General features: G+C 42.9%; 1 protein-coding gene across 1 annotated transcript in view; it reads right to left on the bottom strand.

The window, feature by feature from the left end:
• The window catches only part of lekr1 (Leucine-, glutamate- and lysine-rich protein 1), a 118,023-nt gene extending 101,152 nt beyond the window's left edge, over window positions 1-16,871 (bottom strand). The window contains exons 1-2 of the mRNA XM_078410106.1: window positions 16,821-16,871; window positions 5,865-5,973 (exon numbers count right to left, since the gene is read on the bottom strand). Of these exons, the coding sequence (XP_078266232.1) occupies window positions 5,865-5,957 (93 nt within the window). The 5' untranslated portion in view covers window positions 5,958-5,973; window positions 16,821-16,871. The remainder of the gene's footprint in view (window positions 1-5,864; window positions 5,974-16,820) is intronic.
• Between the last annotated feature and the right edge of the window lie 255 nt (window positions 16,872-17,126).

The following is a 17,126-nucleotide window of genomic DNA, read 5'->3' as shown; positions in this document are numbered from 1 at the left end:
CTGACAGGTTCTGCACCAACTGATTCTCCAGCAATCTTGCAGATACTTAGTGATCCCCTTCAGTCGGGCAGGTGCAGGTCTTGTTCCTGCACTTCTGAATTGATTTCTTGTCTTTGGCACACAAGGTATATTTGTTACAGTTTCACAATGAGCTATTAAATGGGCATTACATCATGACTTATGTCCCCTCTGCATGCTTGAGGCAAGCGCACATAGCATGCGCATAAGAGAATGAACAAACCTTTCATTAATCTTATTGAAAAATATAAGATTATTAAAGGTGTTGGACACATTAGAGGCAGGAAACATGTTCCCAATGTTGGGGGAGTCCAGAACCAGGGGCCACAGTTTAAGAATAAAAGGTAGGCCATTTAGAACGGAGATGAGGAAAAATCTTTTCACTCAGAGAGTTGTAAATCTGGGGAATTCTCTGCCTCAGAAGGCAGTGGAGGCCAATCCTCTGGATGCTTTCAAGAGAGAGCTAGATAGAGCTCTTAATGATAGCGGAGTCCAGGGGTATGGGGAGAAGGCAGGAACGTGGTACTGATTGTGGATGATCAGCCATGATCACATTGAATGGCGGTGCTAGTCAATGGCCGAATGGCCTACTCCTGCACCTATTGTCTATTATGCATGAGGCTGCAATAAACTAGCTATAATGATTCACAACCAATTTTACACCGCAGTGCAATCTTGTGGTTCTTAAAAACGTGGACCATGAAACCCTTAACCCAAAATTCCAAGTTGGTTTATTTTGTCAAAGAACATTGTCGATATACCATAATTTTGCATTATATATATATAGATAAAACTATATAATACTTCTTTAAAAGATCCCCACGACCCTAAAGAGCTCAAGAAAAATTCATAATATTTTATCTACACGTGACATTGTCCTGAATAAAAACAAATCCCGAAAATCTTCATAGTGTTTTTTTGTTAACAGAATTAAAATTGTGCACAGAATTTGTCCAACAATGGACAATGAATGAAAATTTAGTAAAGGGGCTCTCTGATAAACATTGTAAGATGACTTGTAAACATACTTCTCGAATATGGTCAGATGATCTGTTCTTGAATCTTTTTCTGAACAATCATGAGTCACAACACAAATTTTAAAAAAAACAGAAAACATTGAAGGAATTTACATTTTGTATAAATACTTGATGAAATCAAGAATCAGGGAAATTTTGTTTTATTTATTCATTTTTTCCGATCACAGATATTTGCATTCCTCTAGTCCTCACTCACCTCCCCCAACATCCTTAATCCATAATAAGTCAGCAGTTTTTCATGGAACAAAATCAAGCACAATCATTAAAAGCTGATGTCCAGAATAAGACCTGACACCTATCATCGTCCTGGGGTGGGTTTGTTAATAAAGAGTGTGAGTAGCTACTAGTCAGCACCATTAGCCAAACTGAGAACAAATAATTTAAATTCCACGTACTATTTTAGGATAATTATGGGTTTGTTCGTTTTTTTTAAGAAAGACAGAATGATGCCACATCAAAATGTGTGAGCATTAAATAAGAACTAGATAAGATAATTAGTCAAAACTGATTATTTGGTAACTTACCTCATTGCAATTTTGCCTAAGTGGTTCCCACATTTTCATCGATTCATAGGCCATGCGAGTAAATCTATTGGCCCAACCCATCCATGCCACCCAAGATGTCCATTGGCCTGGCCATTGGCTTGCATTGGCACCATATTCCTCTCACCCATTTTTATCCATGAAGCTGTCTACATGTCTTTTAAACGTTGTAATTGTATCCATCTCTACCACCTCATCTGGCTCCTCATTCCATATACTCACTATCCTTTGTGTACAAAAATTGGCCTCTCAGATCCATTTAAAATCTATCCTCTCTCACCCTAATCCTACATCCTCTAGTTTTAGATTCCCAGATCTGGAGAAAAAGACGGTGACTATCTACTCTGTTAATGTCCTTCGAAATTTTGTAAACCTGTATGAGATCACACCTCAGTGTCATATACTCAAAGGAAAACAGTCAAAGCCCTTCCAGTCTCTCCTTGTTACTCCAGCTTTCCAGTCTTTCCTTGTTACTCAAGCTTTCCAGTCTCTCCTTGTTACTCAAGCTTTCCAGTCTCTCCTTGTTACTCAAGATTTCCAGTCTCTCCGTGTTACTCAAGATTTCCAGTCTCTCCTTGTTACTCAAGATTTCCAGTCTCTCCGTGTTACTCAAGGAAAGTAACAAGGGGGATCTTATTGAAACATATAAAATTCTTAAGGGGTTGGAGAGGCTAGATGCGGGAAGATTGTTCCCGATGTTGGGAAAGTCCAGAACCAGGGGTCACAGCTTAAGGATAAGGGGGAAGTCTTTTAGGACCGAGATGAGAAAACATTTCTTCACACAGAGATTGGTGAGTCTGTGGAATTCTCTGCCACAGAAGGTAGTTGAGGCCAGTTCATTGGCTATATTTAAGAGGGAGTTAGATGTGGCCCTTGTGGCTAAAGGGATCAGGGGGTATGGAGAGAAGGCAGGTACAGGTTACTGAGCTGGATGATCAGCCATGATCATATTGAATGACGGTGCAGGCTCGAAGGGCCGAATGGCCTACTCCTGCACCTATTTTCTATGGTTCTATGTTTCTAAGCTTTCCAGTCTCTCCTTGTTTCTCCAGATTTCCAGTCTCTCCTTGTTACTCCAGCTTTCCAGTCTCTCCTTGTTACTCAAGCTTTCCAGTCTCTCCTTGTTACTCCAGCTTTCCAGTCTCTCCTTGTTACTCCAGCTTTCCAGTCTCTCCTTGTTACTCAAGCTTTCCAGTCTCTCTGCGTTACTCCAGCTTTCCAGTCTCTCCTTGTTACTCAAGCTTTTCAGTCTCTCCTTGATACTCCAGCTTTCCAGTCTCTCCTTGATACTCAAGCTTTCCAGTCTCTCCTTGTTACTCAAGCTTTCCAGTCTCTCCTTGTTACTCCAGCTTTCCAGTCTCTCCTTGATACTCAAGCTTTCCAGTCTCTCCTTGTTACTCAAGCTTTTCAGTCTCTCCTTGATACTCAAGCTTTCCAGTCTCTCCTTGTTACTCCAGCTTTCCAGTCTCTCCTTGATACTCCAGCTTTCCAGTCTCTCCTTGTTCTCCAGCTTTCCAGTCTAGGCAACATTCCTGTGATTGAGTCCCTGGAAAATGTGAATCACATTCTGTAATTCAGGAAATATAACTCAGAGAGGGCAAACATCAACAATCCAACACTATCTCCAGTGCACCAAAATAACTACCTTTGGTTACTTGAGGAAAAGAGTTTCTGAAGGTCATTGTTTCCAACCTGTTACTCAGCTTGATCTTCTGAGCAGCCTTCTCTACCCTATGGAGACATAGATCATTTGCAGTCGGGCATTGGAAGGGGCACCACCAACGTTGCCTTTACAAATTTATCCAAATCCACTGGAAAGATATCCACAGTGCCCTCTCCCAGAACAAGATCACCAGCAGGCAAACGTGGGAAAATGCAACTTGCATTTTGCAAGAGGATTCTTGGTCGGCATACAGTCCGGCTGAGGGACCCCATTTCCATGCAGTATGTCTCTCTCCAGTTTTGAGCATCTGTGAGTCACACCATTCACAGTCCTGACACAAACGCATTACCCTGAGCTCCATCGCTGCAAGCAATTTCAAGGAGGACGGAGAAAACTCTTCAAAGATACCCCAAAGTCTTCTTGGATAAAAAAAAAAGTTAAAAGTGTCAGGATTACTAGGCCCAAAACTATGCAAGCTTTTGGAAAACCATCAATGATGTCTCCAGGCACCACGAGTTTCTCAAATAGTTGTATGTAATATGCACGTGGAAACAACAGATGAACAATCCAAACAAACACACCCCACCTGCCCCACAATCCTGCAGAGGATTCATCACTCACCTGAGAACCCACAAAACTTGAGCGGAAATGAGTTATTCTTAATCCGAGGGAACTGACTAAGAATTAAAAGAACATATTTTCCAACATTACACATTAACTAGAATTAAAAAACCATTATGTTGGCTTTTATATGCTCTGAGACCTTAATGCCATAGAAAGGTTCTATATACAAATGCTGTAAATACTACATGATGTTTTGAATATAAAACAGATTGTATGATGATGACATTTACAAGATACGTGGTCCAGAGGGAAACTAATAACAAGACCCATTGCAGAGGACCTACTATTATTTCCCAGCTTTTACTTGTTCCTCACATCATCTCTGCAAGGATAAGATAGATAGACAAAATACTGATATTCATTTAGTTTAACTTGGGTGTTTTCCATTCAAAATAATTGGAAATTCAAACTTCTCCCTCCGGTTCAACAAATAACGAGTTGATTCACAAGTTTTATTCATTCAGTGGAAAATATATACTTGTTATTTTCCTTACTGCGAACAAAAAGGATTAATTCATAAGATAACATCTCACTAAAAACTAAGCATTCAAACATCAATTCTTCATTGGTCTCTTTGGTGTCTACTCAGAATGGTTAAAAGCCAACCAGTAAATTTCACTGCTCTACCCCTAGACATGTAATATTAATGATAGACACAAAATGCTGGAGTAAATTAGCAGATCAGACAGCATCCCCTGGAGAACATGGATCAGTGATTTTTCTGGTCAGAACCCTTCTTCACACCAAATGTAATATTAATGTCTTACAGCAGATCATTGTTATAAAATGGTTTAAATAATTTTATTCTAAAAGAGTTAATATTCATACCAAAATTAGTAAAAGATATAATTAAATGTATCTGTTTCTAATGAGTTGTCTTTAATTTGTCAAAGTCCATGTCACGATAAAAGTTGCTTTCACCCATCTGGTTGAAACAAGTGGTGCTATGTTACAAAGGATGAGGCCTCAATCGGATTTGAGGTTAATGCTCCACTGCAGTTAAAAGCAAGATTTGAAGTGCATTTGTAACAGTGAGCAGAGTTTTATTCGGTACACTCATACAGCTGATGTGCTTGTGATGTATTTTTGCTTCCGATTCAGTTTTTAACAAGGCCGGTTACATTCAGTTGTATTGACTCAGATATCTGATACTCACACACATTGGGCCAGTGTTAACCATTATAACAACCAAATCCACAAATTCCGTTTACTTACTTAGGGAAAACAATGTTTCACAAACAAAGCCAAGTTTAGTGAATGCACAATGCAATGGTTAATTTTATAAACCTGGAAAAAATATTGAGTCATATTTAATATTGGCCGATGTCAGTAGCATTGCAATTGCAAAACGTATGATGAAGCATATAAAATTGGACTAATGCTGGAACTTAGAAGAATAAACACAAGAAAGAGCCAGCAACTTTCATGCACCCAAAGAGATAATCCACAACAATTCTAATTCTCATCTTGACATTTGCATTAACAATACAATTAAATAAAATCCTTATCTGTTTATAGGAATGGGAGAAATTGTTGAATCATTTTAAGTTTCAGTCGCTGAAATATGCCAAGTTGGCCTGTAGTGGGGCATCTGGTATTGTCCATAATCATAAGCTTTGTTCTGTACTTTCAGTTCCTGCAAAAACCTGGCTAAGCTGAATGTGCATACAATATGTGAACCAATCAATCCCACAAGCTGAATAGCCAGTTCTTTCAGAACATGAGTACTAAAAAGGCATGTCCGCTGAAACATAAACCTTTGTGTTTAAGCATCTGTTATTCGCAATCAGCGATAACTAAGACAATTCCATTTGCATTTACAAATTGTCCTAAATTCTGCACAGGCCAACTAAATATTTGATGCATGCCAGAAATAGTTTTATGGTGATAACAAGTAGGCAAGAGTGAAGGGCACTTATTTTCATACAGTTTACAAGGCTTTCAATATAATGATGTCATTCAATTTTGAGATCGTTTTACCTGTTGGATATCTTCAGGTAAGGGGTGAATTGGGATATGGCGTTCCATATTGGTCTGTTTAGGCTGAAGGCCAAAACTGCTCCACGTTACCATAGATCTACAGCTGCTCCTGTGACAATAAAAAAGGTTGTGAGTCAATATCCATTTTTCTTGACCACAGAATACCTGAAAATAGCTTTACAACTAAGAGTACAAACTAAACTAAAACTATGTAATGTTAGAAAAAATAGAGTCATAGAGTGATACTGTGTGGAAACAGGCCCTTTGGCCCAACTTGCCCACACCGGCCAACATGACATAGCTACACTAGTCCTACCTGACAGCATTTGGTACATATCCCTCCAAACCTGTCCTATCCATGTACAGTACCTGTCTAACTGTTTCTTAAATGTTGGGGAAGTCCCTGCCTCAACTACCTTCTCTGGCAGCTTGTTCCATACACCCACCACCCTTTGTGTGAAAAAGATCTCCCTCGGATTCCTATTAAATCTTTTCCCCTTCACCTTAAATCTGTGTCCTCTGGTCCACGATTCACCTACTCTGGACCAGAGACTCTGTGCATCTACCCGATCTATTCCTCTCATGATCTTATACGCTTCTATAAGATCACCCATCATCCTCCTGCGCTCAAGGAATAGAGGCCCAGCCTACTCAACCTCTGCCTATAGCTCAGACCATCTAGTCCTGGCAACATTCTCGTAAATCTTCTCTTTACCCTTTCCAGCTTGACAACGTTGGACAAATGGCAACCAATTTAGCATAAAATTCCCCCAAAACCAATGTAATAGTGACAAGATGTCATTGTTGTTCTTGTGAGTAGTAGTGGGAGATGGTTTGATTGAGGAATCAATATTGAGCAGGCTACCAACAATATCTCTCTAGATAGACACAAAATGCTGAAGTCACTCAGCGGCCCTGTCCCGTTGAGTTACTCCAGCATTGTGCGTCTCTCTTCAGTGTAAGCATCCACAGTTCCTTCTTAAACAATATCTCTGTTCAACTTTAAAAGAGCAGCACAGAATCATTTATGCTCACTTAAGAACACATTCAGGACCTCAGTTTACTGCCTCAGAAGACTGCAACTTCATCTGTGAAGCAGTTCTTCAGTACAGCTTGAGATTGTCAGCCTACATTTTTGTATTTGGATCTCTGGAGCGGGGCTTTAACCCACATCTGAATCACAGCTGACGCAAATATATGATAACAAAAATGTGTTGACAGCAAAATAAATTGCAGTTTTAAAGAAGTCATCTGTGTCACCTGATGCTTGACTACATCATGGCTTGAAGAGTAGCGCAGCTATGAACTGAAAGTTTGGCCAGACAATTGGGAATCACAGTGAAAAATAGCAGTGTCTTTGACATGCCACAGCTCTGTGAAATATTCCAGACTTATATCAAATTCCTGTATGACGACCGTTGTTCACAGAAGTTGAAAATTACAGTGTACTTTAAACTTTAACAGTTTACAAAGAAACTGCTGCATTGCGTCATACACATTTTTGACAACCTTTGGAAAGCTAACAGGTACACTAGTATCATTGTATATTAGCCATCAGCTCAACATGAAAATAAGCAATGTATTGATATTTGTAATCAAACTTCCATCCAAGCTCATCTCTAAACTCGTGGAACTTGAGAGTCAGCACTCACCTCTGCAACTGGATCCTTGACTTCCCAACTAACCAACTAACAGACCACAAACCTTGACTTCCCAACTAACCAACTAACAGACCACAAACCTTGACTTCCCAACTAACCAACTAACAGACCACAAACCTTGACTTCCCAACTAACCAACTAACAGACCACAAACCTTGACTTCCCAACTAACCAACTAACAGACCACAAACCTTGACTTCCCAACTAACCAACTAACAGACCACAAACCTTGACTTCCCAACTAACCAACTAACAGACCACAAACCTTGACTTCCCAACTAACCAACTAACAGACCACAAACCTTGACTTCCCAACTAACCAACTAACAGACCACAAACCTTGACTTCCCAACTAACCAACTAACAGACCACAAACCTTGACTTCCCAACTAACCAACTAACAGACCACAAACCTTGACTTCCCAACTAACCAACTAACAGACCACAAACCTTGACTTCCCAACTAACCAACTAACAGACCACAAACCTTGACTTCCCAACTAACCAACTAACAGACCACAAACCTTGACTTCCCAACTAACCAACTAACAGACCACAAACCTTGACTTCCCAACTAACCAACTAACAGACCACAAACCTTGACTTCCCAACTAACCAACTAACAGACCACAAACCTTGACTTCCCAACTAACCAACTAACAGACCACAAACCTTGACTTCCCAACTAACCAACTAACAGACCACAAACCTTGACTTCCCAACTAACCAACTAACAGACCACAAACCTTGACTTCCCAACTAACCAACTAACAGACCACAAACCTTGACTTCCCAACTAACCAACTAACAGACCACAAACCTTGACTTCCCAACTAACCAACTAACAGACCACAAACCTTGACTTCCCAACTAACCAACTAACAGACCACAAACCTTGACTTCCCAACTAACCAACTAACAGACCACAAACCTTGACTTCCCAACTAACCAACTAACAGACCACAAACCTTGACTTCCCAACTAACCAACTAACAGACCACAAACCTTGACTTCCCAACTAACAGACCACAAACCTTGACTTCCCAACTAACCAACTAACAGACCACAAACCTTGACTTCCCAACTAACCAACTAACAGACCACAAACCTTGACTTCCCAACTAACCAACTAACAGACCACAAACCTTGACTTCCCAACTAACCAACTAACAGACCACAAACCTTGACTTCCCAACTAACCAACTAACAGACCACAAACCTTGACTTCCCAACTAACCAACTAACAGACCACAAACCTTGACTTCCCAACTAACCAACTAACAGACCACAAACCTTGACTTCCCAACTAACCAACTAACAGACCACAAACCTTGACTTCCCAACTAACCAACTAACAGACCACAAACCTTGACTTCCCAACTAACCAACTAACAGACCACAAACCTTGACTTCCCAACTAACCAACTAACAGACCACAAACCTTGACTTCCCAACTAACCAACTAACAGACCACAAACCTTGACTTCCCAACTAACCAACTAACAGACCACAAACCTTGACTTCCCAACTAACCAACTAACAGACCACAAACCTTGACTTCCCAACTAACCAACTAACAGACCACAAACCTTGACTTCCCAACTAACCAACTAACAGACCACAAACCTTGACTTCCCAACTAACCAACTAACAGACCACAAACCTTGACTTCCCAACTAACCAACTAACAGACCACAAACCTTGACTTCCCAACTAACCAACTAACAGACCACAAACCTTGACTTCCCAACTAACCAACTAACAGACCACAAACCTTGACTTCCCAACTAACCAACTAACAGACCACAAACCTTGACTTCCCAACTAACCAACTAACAGACCACAAACCTTGACTTCCCAACTAACCAACTAACAGACCACAAACCTTGACTTCCCAACTAACCAACTAACAGACCACAAACCTTGACTTCCCAACTAACCAACTAACAGACCACAAACCTTGACTTCCCAACTAACCAACTAACAGACCACAAACCTTGACTTCCCAACTAACCAACTAACAGACCACAAACCTTGACTTCCCAACTAACCAACTAACAGACCACAAACCTTGACTTCCCAACTAACCAACTAACAGACCACAAACCTTGACTTCCCAACTAACCAACTAACAGACCACAAACCTTGACTTCCCAACTAACCAACTAACAGACCACAAACCTTGACTTCCCAACTAACCAACTAACAGACCACAAACCTTGACTTCCCAACTAACCAACTAACAGACCACAAACCTTGACTTCCCAACTAACCAACTAACAGACCACAAACCTTGACTTCCCAACTAACCAACTAACAGACCACAAACTTTGACTTCCCAACTAACCAACTAACAGACCACAAACCTTGACTTCCCAACTAACCAACTAACAGACCACAAACCTTGACTTCCCAACTAACCAACTAACAGACCACAAACCTTGACTTCCCAACTAACCAACTAACAGACCACAAACCTTGACTTCCCAACTAACCAACTAACAGACCACAAACCTTGACTTCCCAACTAACCAACTAACAGACCACAAACCTTGACTTCCCAACTAACCAACTAACAGACCACAAACCTTGACTTCCCAACTAACCAACTAACAGACCACAAACCTTGACTTCCCAACTAACCAACTAACAGACCACAAACCTTGACTTCCCAACTAACCAACTAACAGACCACAAACCTTGACTTCCCAACTAACCAACTAACAGACCACAAACCTTGACTTCCCAACTAACCAACTAACAGACCACAAACCTTCCAAGTGACCAAGTCACTTTCCAATTTAATTCCACACTGGTGCCCCACAAGGATGTGTTCCCAGCCTACTCCTAAACACCCATGACTGTGCAGTCAAATACAGATTTAATTCCACGATACTGGTGCCCCACAAGGATGTGTTCTCAGCCTACTCCTAAACACCCATGACTGTGCAGTCAAATACAGATTTAATTCCATTTACAAATTCACAGACAACAGCGCACGAGATAGAGTAGAAGATTGATAACCTCGTAACATAGTGTCAAGACAACCACCTCCATGTCAGCAAGACAAAGGAGATTGTGATCAACTTCAAGCAGCGAAACATTACACATACCCCGGTATACATTGATGGCACCGAAGTAGAGATGGTTGAAAGCTTGAAGTTCTTTGGTGTAAATATCACAGCAACTTGTCCTGGAACATCCATATCAAAGTAATGACCAAGAAGGCACACCAACATCTCTACTTCCTTAGAAGACCTTGGAAGTTCAGCATATCCTCAACAACTCTCACCAACCTCTATAGATACACCATAGAAAGCATTTTATTAGGATGCATCACAGCATTGCTCTGGAACAATCCATCCAAGACAGCAAGATAATGCAGAGAATTGTGGACATAGCCCAAACCATCACGCAAATCAACCTCCCTTCCATTGACTCCATTTACACTTCACTCTGCCTCGGAAAGGCAAGCAGCATAATCAAGGATCGCCCTGGTCACTCCCTCTTCTTGCCTCTCCCATCAGGCAAGAGGTAGAGAAGTATGAAAACCACCACCAGATTCAGGGATAGTTTCTTCCCAGCTGTTATCAGGCAAATGAACAATCCTATTGCCAACTAGAGTGCGGTCCTGACCTACCATCTACCTCAATGGAGACCTTCGAATTATCTTTATTCTGACTTTACTGGACATTACCTTGCACTAAACTTTATTCCCTTTATCCTGTATCTGTATACTGTGGATGGCTTGATTGCAATCACGTAGAGACACAAAATGCTGGAGTAATTCAGCGGGTCCGGCAGCATCTTTGGAGAAAATGGATAGGTGACATTTCGGATTGTGACCCTCTTCAGACTGATTGTAGGGGGAAGGAACTGGAAGCAGGAGACAGATGACATCAGGCAGGGTGGTTCCGATAGGCCGATTGTTGGCTAGCAATGGTGTGAAACTGTGATTATTATACATTATATATACATTATATATTATTATGCATTGTAATAATGTATAGTCTTTTCGCTGAATGGATGCATCAAACAAAAAAGCTTTTCACTATACCCTGGTACACGTGACAATAATAAAGTTAAAAAAATTTTTTTTTTGTGCTGGCCCAAAACATCGCCTATCCATGTCCTCCAGCGATGCTGCCTAACCCGCTGAGTTACTCCAGCACATTTTTGTCCTTTTTGTGTACACCAGAGTCTGGACTTCCTTGTTTCTCCCTAATCCAGTGTTAAACTAATATTTATCATAACACTTTCTGGCATTTTCTCACTAGAGGTATTAATAAGATATCTTCAAATTGCCAAACCTTTCACAAAAAAAAATTCTGCTGCAAAAATAATCAATAAACATGAACAATATATAAACTACCATTATTTCTCTGATTAAACTCTATTTGGGAAATGAAAGTAAAGCCAAGATGTAAACAAGACCCTAAGGAATCATTGTAAAGAATGAAGCCACACACAAACTGGAGGATTAGCACCTCATATTCCAGTTGGGTAGCTTACATCCCAACAGTATGAACACTGAGTTCTCCAGTTTTAATCAATACCCCACCCGTACCCCAGTGTGGACCATTTTACCCACTATCCTGGCCCCTTTACTCCCTCCTCTCCACTTCCACCTATAATTCTCCCTCTGGCTTCACATTTCACTCCTCTCCTTGTGTGACACGCTTTGTCTCCTTTTTATCTCTAGCCTTTGTCAGTTACTCCACTCATCTACCATTCAAACCTCCCCCCACCATCCCTTACCTGTATCCACCTATCATTTGCCAGGCTTTGCCCTGCCCCTATCTCTCTTTTCCGGCTTTCTCCACCCCATTACAGGAAAAATGTTCCCAATGTTGGGCGAGTCCAGAACCAGGGGCCACAATCTTAGAATAAAGGGGAGGCCATTTAAAACTGAGGTGAGAAGGTACTTTTTCACCCAGAGAGTTGTGAATTTGTGGAATTCTCTGCCACAGAAGGCAGTGGAGGCCAATTCACTGGATGGATTTAAGAGAGTTAGATAGAGCTCTGGGGTCTCATGGAATCAAGGGATATGAGGAGAAGGCAGGCACGGGTTATTGATTGTGGACAATCAACCCACGATCACAATGAATGCCAGTGTTGGGTCGAAGGGCCGAATGGCCTCCTCCTGCACCTATTTTCTATGTTTCTACATTACAATCAGTCTGAAGTAGGGACCTGGCCAGAAATATTGCCTATCCATTCCCTGCGGAGATGCTGTTTGGCCCTCTGGGTTCTTCTAGCACTTTGTCTTTGCTGGATTAGAAATGAGTGTTAACAAGTTGTCGTGAGAAATGTAGCAAGAAGTGCGATGCTGAATGTTGCAAGCGCTGAAGTACTATAATCAGCTGCATGGAGATGACGGATCTCTGAAAAAAATCAGTCAAAAGACTGATCAAAATAACTACAGAATAATCATCCCAGAAATTATTATGGAGAACATGCTCTCAGTTAATTTTATCTGGTGAATATAATGCAAATAATTTCTGTATCCGTGTATTCTTACGTGTTAATATAAATAAATGCTACTTTCAATAGCTAAATTAGTAGCATGACAGCTTAATATGCGTTGCATTGAAATTTATTGAAGTTATTGTTCACTAAACCGGGTGGTTTGCACTTGGGAGCACAAGGTTGCCACGACTGGCATCCTAAGATTAATGCAAGGTGTTTAAATCAAGTTCCAATCCACAGAGTGGAGATTAACAGGCGGACACAAATTGTTGCAGTTTATGGCAGATTAGGGAATCGTTTAAGGGTCAATCCATCTTGGGTTTCGCTTTTGCCACCCACCTGTAACCAAAGTAAATAATTAACCAGCAGATCACAGTGGTTGGAGTAACTCTACATTTTCCCAGAGTGAGACGTTGAGGTTGGGCAGTGTTGCTAACAGGTATGTCAGTATAGTGATGACTACGCCTTGCCTACAGTCTGCCTCCAACTGATAGGGTTCCCAAACACTTGCCAGCGGTGCGCCAAGGCCTGCCGGATCTCCTGATTGCAACCATTTTACGTCCTCTTCCCAGTCCCATACCTACCTTTCTGTCCTGGGCCCCTTCCATTGTCTCCTCACCTGTATTCACCTAACACTTGTGTAGGAAGGAACTGCAGATGCTGATTTACACTGAAGATAAATACTTCTGTGTATCCTATCTGAAACCCTTCTTCAGATTGTACCTTTTCATACCTCTAGTTTCCCTCTCCCCTGACTCCAAATTTGAAGAAGGGTCTCGACCCGAAACGTCACCTGTTCCTTTTCTCCAGAGATGCTGCCTGACCCACTGAGTTACTCCAGCATTTTGAGTCTATCCACCTAACACTTGCCAGGCTTTGTCCCGCCCCCACCACTCCTTTACAGCACTTCCCCCCATACTACAATCAGTCTGATCAAACACCACTTATCCATGTTCTCTACAGATGCTGCCTGACCTGCTGAGTTACTCCAGCACTTCGTAGTCTAAACAGGAAGGCTCGCTGACAGAGTGCACACCACCCAGCAGTCACGCCATTCCCATATATGTATATATATACACCGATCGGCCAAAACATAATGACCACTGACAGGTGAAGTGTATAACATTGGTTATCTTGTTACAATGGCACCTGTCAAGGGGTGGGATATATTAGGCACCAAGTGAACAGTCTGTTCTTGAAGTTGATGTGTTGGATGCAGGAGAAATGGGCAGGAGTAAAGACCTGATCGACTTTGTCAAGGGCCAAATTGTTATGGCGAGACGACTGGGTCAGAGCATCTCTGAAACGGCAAGGCTTGTGGGGTGCTCCCGGTCAGCAGTGGTGAGTGCCTACCGACAGTGGTAAGAGGAGGGACAAACCACAAACCGGCAACAGGGTGTTGGGCGCCCAAGGCTCATCGATGCGCGAGGGCAACGAAGGCTATCCCGTCTGGTCCGAACTGACTGTGGGAAGACAACAAGCCGGTGATGCTCTGGGCTGGGAAACCCTGGGTCCGGCCATTCATGTGGACGTCCATGTGACACGTGTCACCTACTTAAACATCGTTGCAGACCAGGTACACCCCTTTTTGGCAATGGTATTCCCTGATGGCAGTGGCCTCTTTCAGCAGGATAATGCGCCCTACCACATTGCACACATTGTTCGGGAATGGTTTGAGGAACATGAGGAAGTGTTCACGGTGTTGCCCTGACCTCCAAATTCTCGAGATCTCAAACCCATTGAGCATCTGTGGGATGCGTTGGATCAACGTCCGATCCAATGCGGGCGGCTCCACCTCGCAATTTACAGGAATTGAAGGATCTGCCGATATTTTGGTGCCAGATACCACAGGACTCCTTCAGGGTACTTGTGGATTCCATGTCTCGGCGGGTCGGCGCTGTTTTGGCAGCACATGGAGGACCAACAGCATATTAGGCAGGTGGTCATAATGTTTTGGCTGATCGGTATATATTTATACCTTTTCAAAAACAGCATCGGCAGTTCCTTCAGGAACTGCAGATGCTGGTTTACACCGAAGATAGACCCAAAGTGCTGGAGTAACTCGGCAGGTCAGGCAGCATCTCTGGAGAAAAAGAATAGGTGATGTTTCGGGTCCAGACCCTTCTTCAGACTGAGTCTGGGGAGAGGGAAGTGAGAGATATAGATGGTGACATGGAGAGATATTAGAACAAATTAATTAAAGATATGCAAAAAAGTAATGATGATAAAGGAAACAGCCCATTGTTGGCTGTGGACTAGCTGATGACGAGTTGCAGAGAATGAAATTCACCAGGGCGACAGTGAAACCCTCAGCTAACAATGAGCCCATCCTGCATTTCCTTATCATCGTCTGCTTTGATCAGTCTGAAGAAGGGTCTCGACACGAAACGTCACCCATTCCTCCTCTCCAGAGATGCTGAATTACTCCAGCATTTTGTCTATCTTCTGCTTCGATCTGACGTTTTCATGTACCCTTCTGAATCTGAATTACCTTTATTGTCATTCAAAATGAAATCATTTGCCACGCAGCCACAACAGTAGAGTAAAAGACACAAGACACACAATTTTAACACAAACATCCATCACAGTGACTCCTCCAAACACCCCTTCACTGTGATGGAAGGCAAGAAAATTTCTTCTCTCTTCCACCATGCTTCTCCCACGGGCAGATAGTTCGACAGTTCCATATCTCTACTAGACTCCCTCTCCCCCGACTCTCAGACTGAAGAAGGGTCTCGATAGAAGAAAGCGAATGGTATGTGGGCATTCATAGCGAGGGGATTTGAGTATAGGAGCAGGGAGGTTCTGCTGCAGTTGTACAGGGCATTGGTGAGACCACACCTGGATTATTGCGTACAGTTTTGGTCTCCTAATCTGAGGAAAGACATTCTTGCCATAGAGGGAGTACAGAGAAGGTTCACCAGATTGATTCCTGGGATGGCAGGACTTTCATATGAAGAAAGACTGGATAGACTCGGCTTGTACTCGCTGGAATTTAGAAGATTGAGGGGAGATCTTATAGAAACTTACAAAATTCTTAAGGGGTTGGACAGGCTAGATGCGGAAAGATTGTTCCCGATGTTGGGGAAGTCCAGAACAAGGGGTCACAGTTTAAGGATAAGAGGGAAGTCTTTTAGGACCGAGATGAGAACGTTTTTTTTCACACAGAGAGTGGTGAATCTTTGGAATTCTCTGCCACAGTAGGTAGTTGAGGCCAGTTCATTGGCTATATTTAAGAGGGAGTTAGATGTGGCCCTTGTGGCTAAAGGGATCAGGGGGTATGGAGAGAAGGCAGGTACGGGATACTGAGTTGGATGATCAGCCATGATCATATTGAATGGCGGTGCGTACAGGCTCGAAGGGCCGAATGGCCTACTCCTGCACCTACTTTCTATGTTTCTATGAAACGTCACCCATTCCTTCTCTCCAGAGATGCTGAGTTACTCCAGCATTTTATCCAGCTTCTGCTTCGACCTGACGTTTTCACGCCTTACCCTTCCATATCTCTACTAGACTCCCTCTCCCCCGACTCTCAGACTGAAGAAGGGTCTCCATCCGAAACGTCACCCATTCTTTCTCCACAGAGACGCTGCCTGTCCCGGTGAGTTACTCCAGCATTTTGTGTCTACCTTCGGTGAAACTAGTCCAACAACTAGACTAGGGTGGAGGAGGGGCAGGCAGACAGAGTGATTGAAATTAGAGAAATCAATATTCACACCGAAGACACACACAAAATGCTGGGTTATAAGCTACCCACTAATGTAATATAACTATTTTGACGTGGGTTCCCGGTGCTGGTGCTGGTGCTGGGCTTGCGGGCACTCACTTTGTCGCCGGCGGCGCTGAGATAGAGCAGGCGGCTTCCACCCGACCCGCACGCCAGGCCGCTGGAGCGGTAACCATGGAGACAACGCAGCGGGCGGGGGCGGGGCATCGGGCGACGTGCTGACGTCACGCCGCGCTGTGAGTGGCCGGACAGCTCGCCCCCCTCTGCAACGTCATCACGTCCTCCCCCCCCCCGGTCTCCCGCCCCCACCCGCTGCGTGGTCTCCATGGTTACCCTCTCCCCGGCGCCAGCGGCCTGGCCACCCATCGCGCCGTTGCTGGGCGACGCCAGGGAGAGGTATGCCCC

This window comes from Rhinoraja longicauda, chromosome 13, assembly GCF_053455715.1.
Source record: "Rhinoraja longicauda isolate Sanriku21f chromosome 13, sRhiLon1.1, whole genome shotgun sequence".
Lineage (NCBI taxonomy): Eukaryota > Metazoa > Chordata > Chondrichthyes > Rajiformes > Arhynchobatidae > Rhinoraja > Rhinoraja longicauda.
The sequence above is the reverse complement of the archived record's forward strand: the minus strand, read 5'-3'. Positions and strand labels throughout refer to the sequence as shown.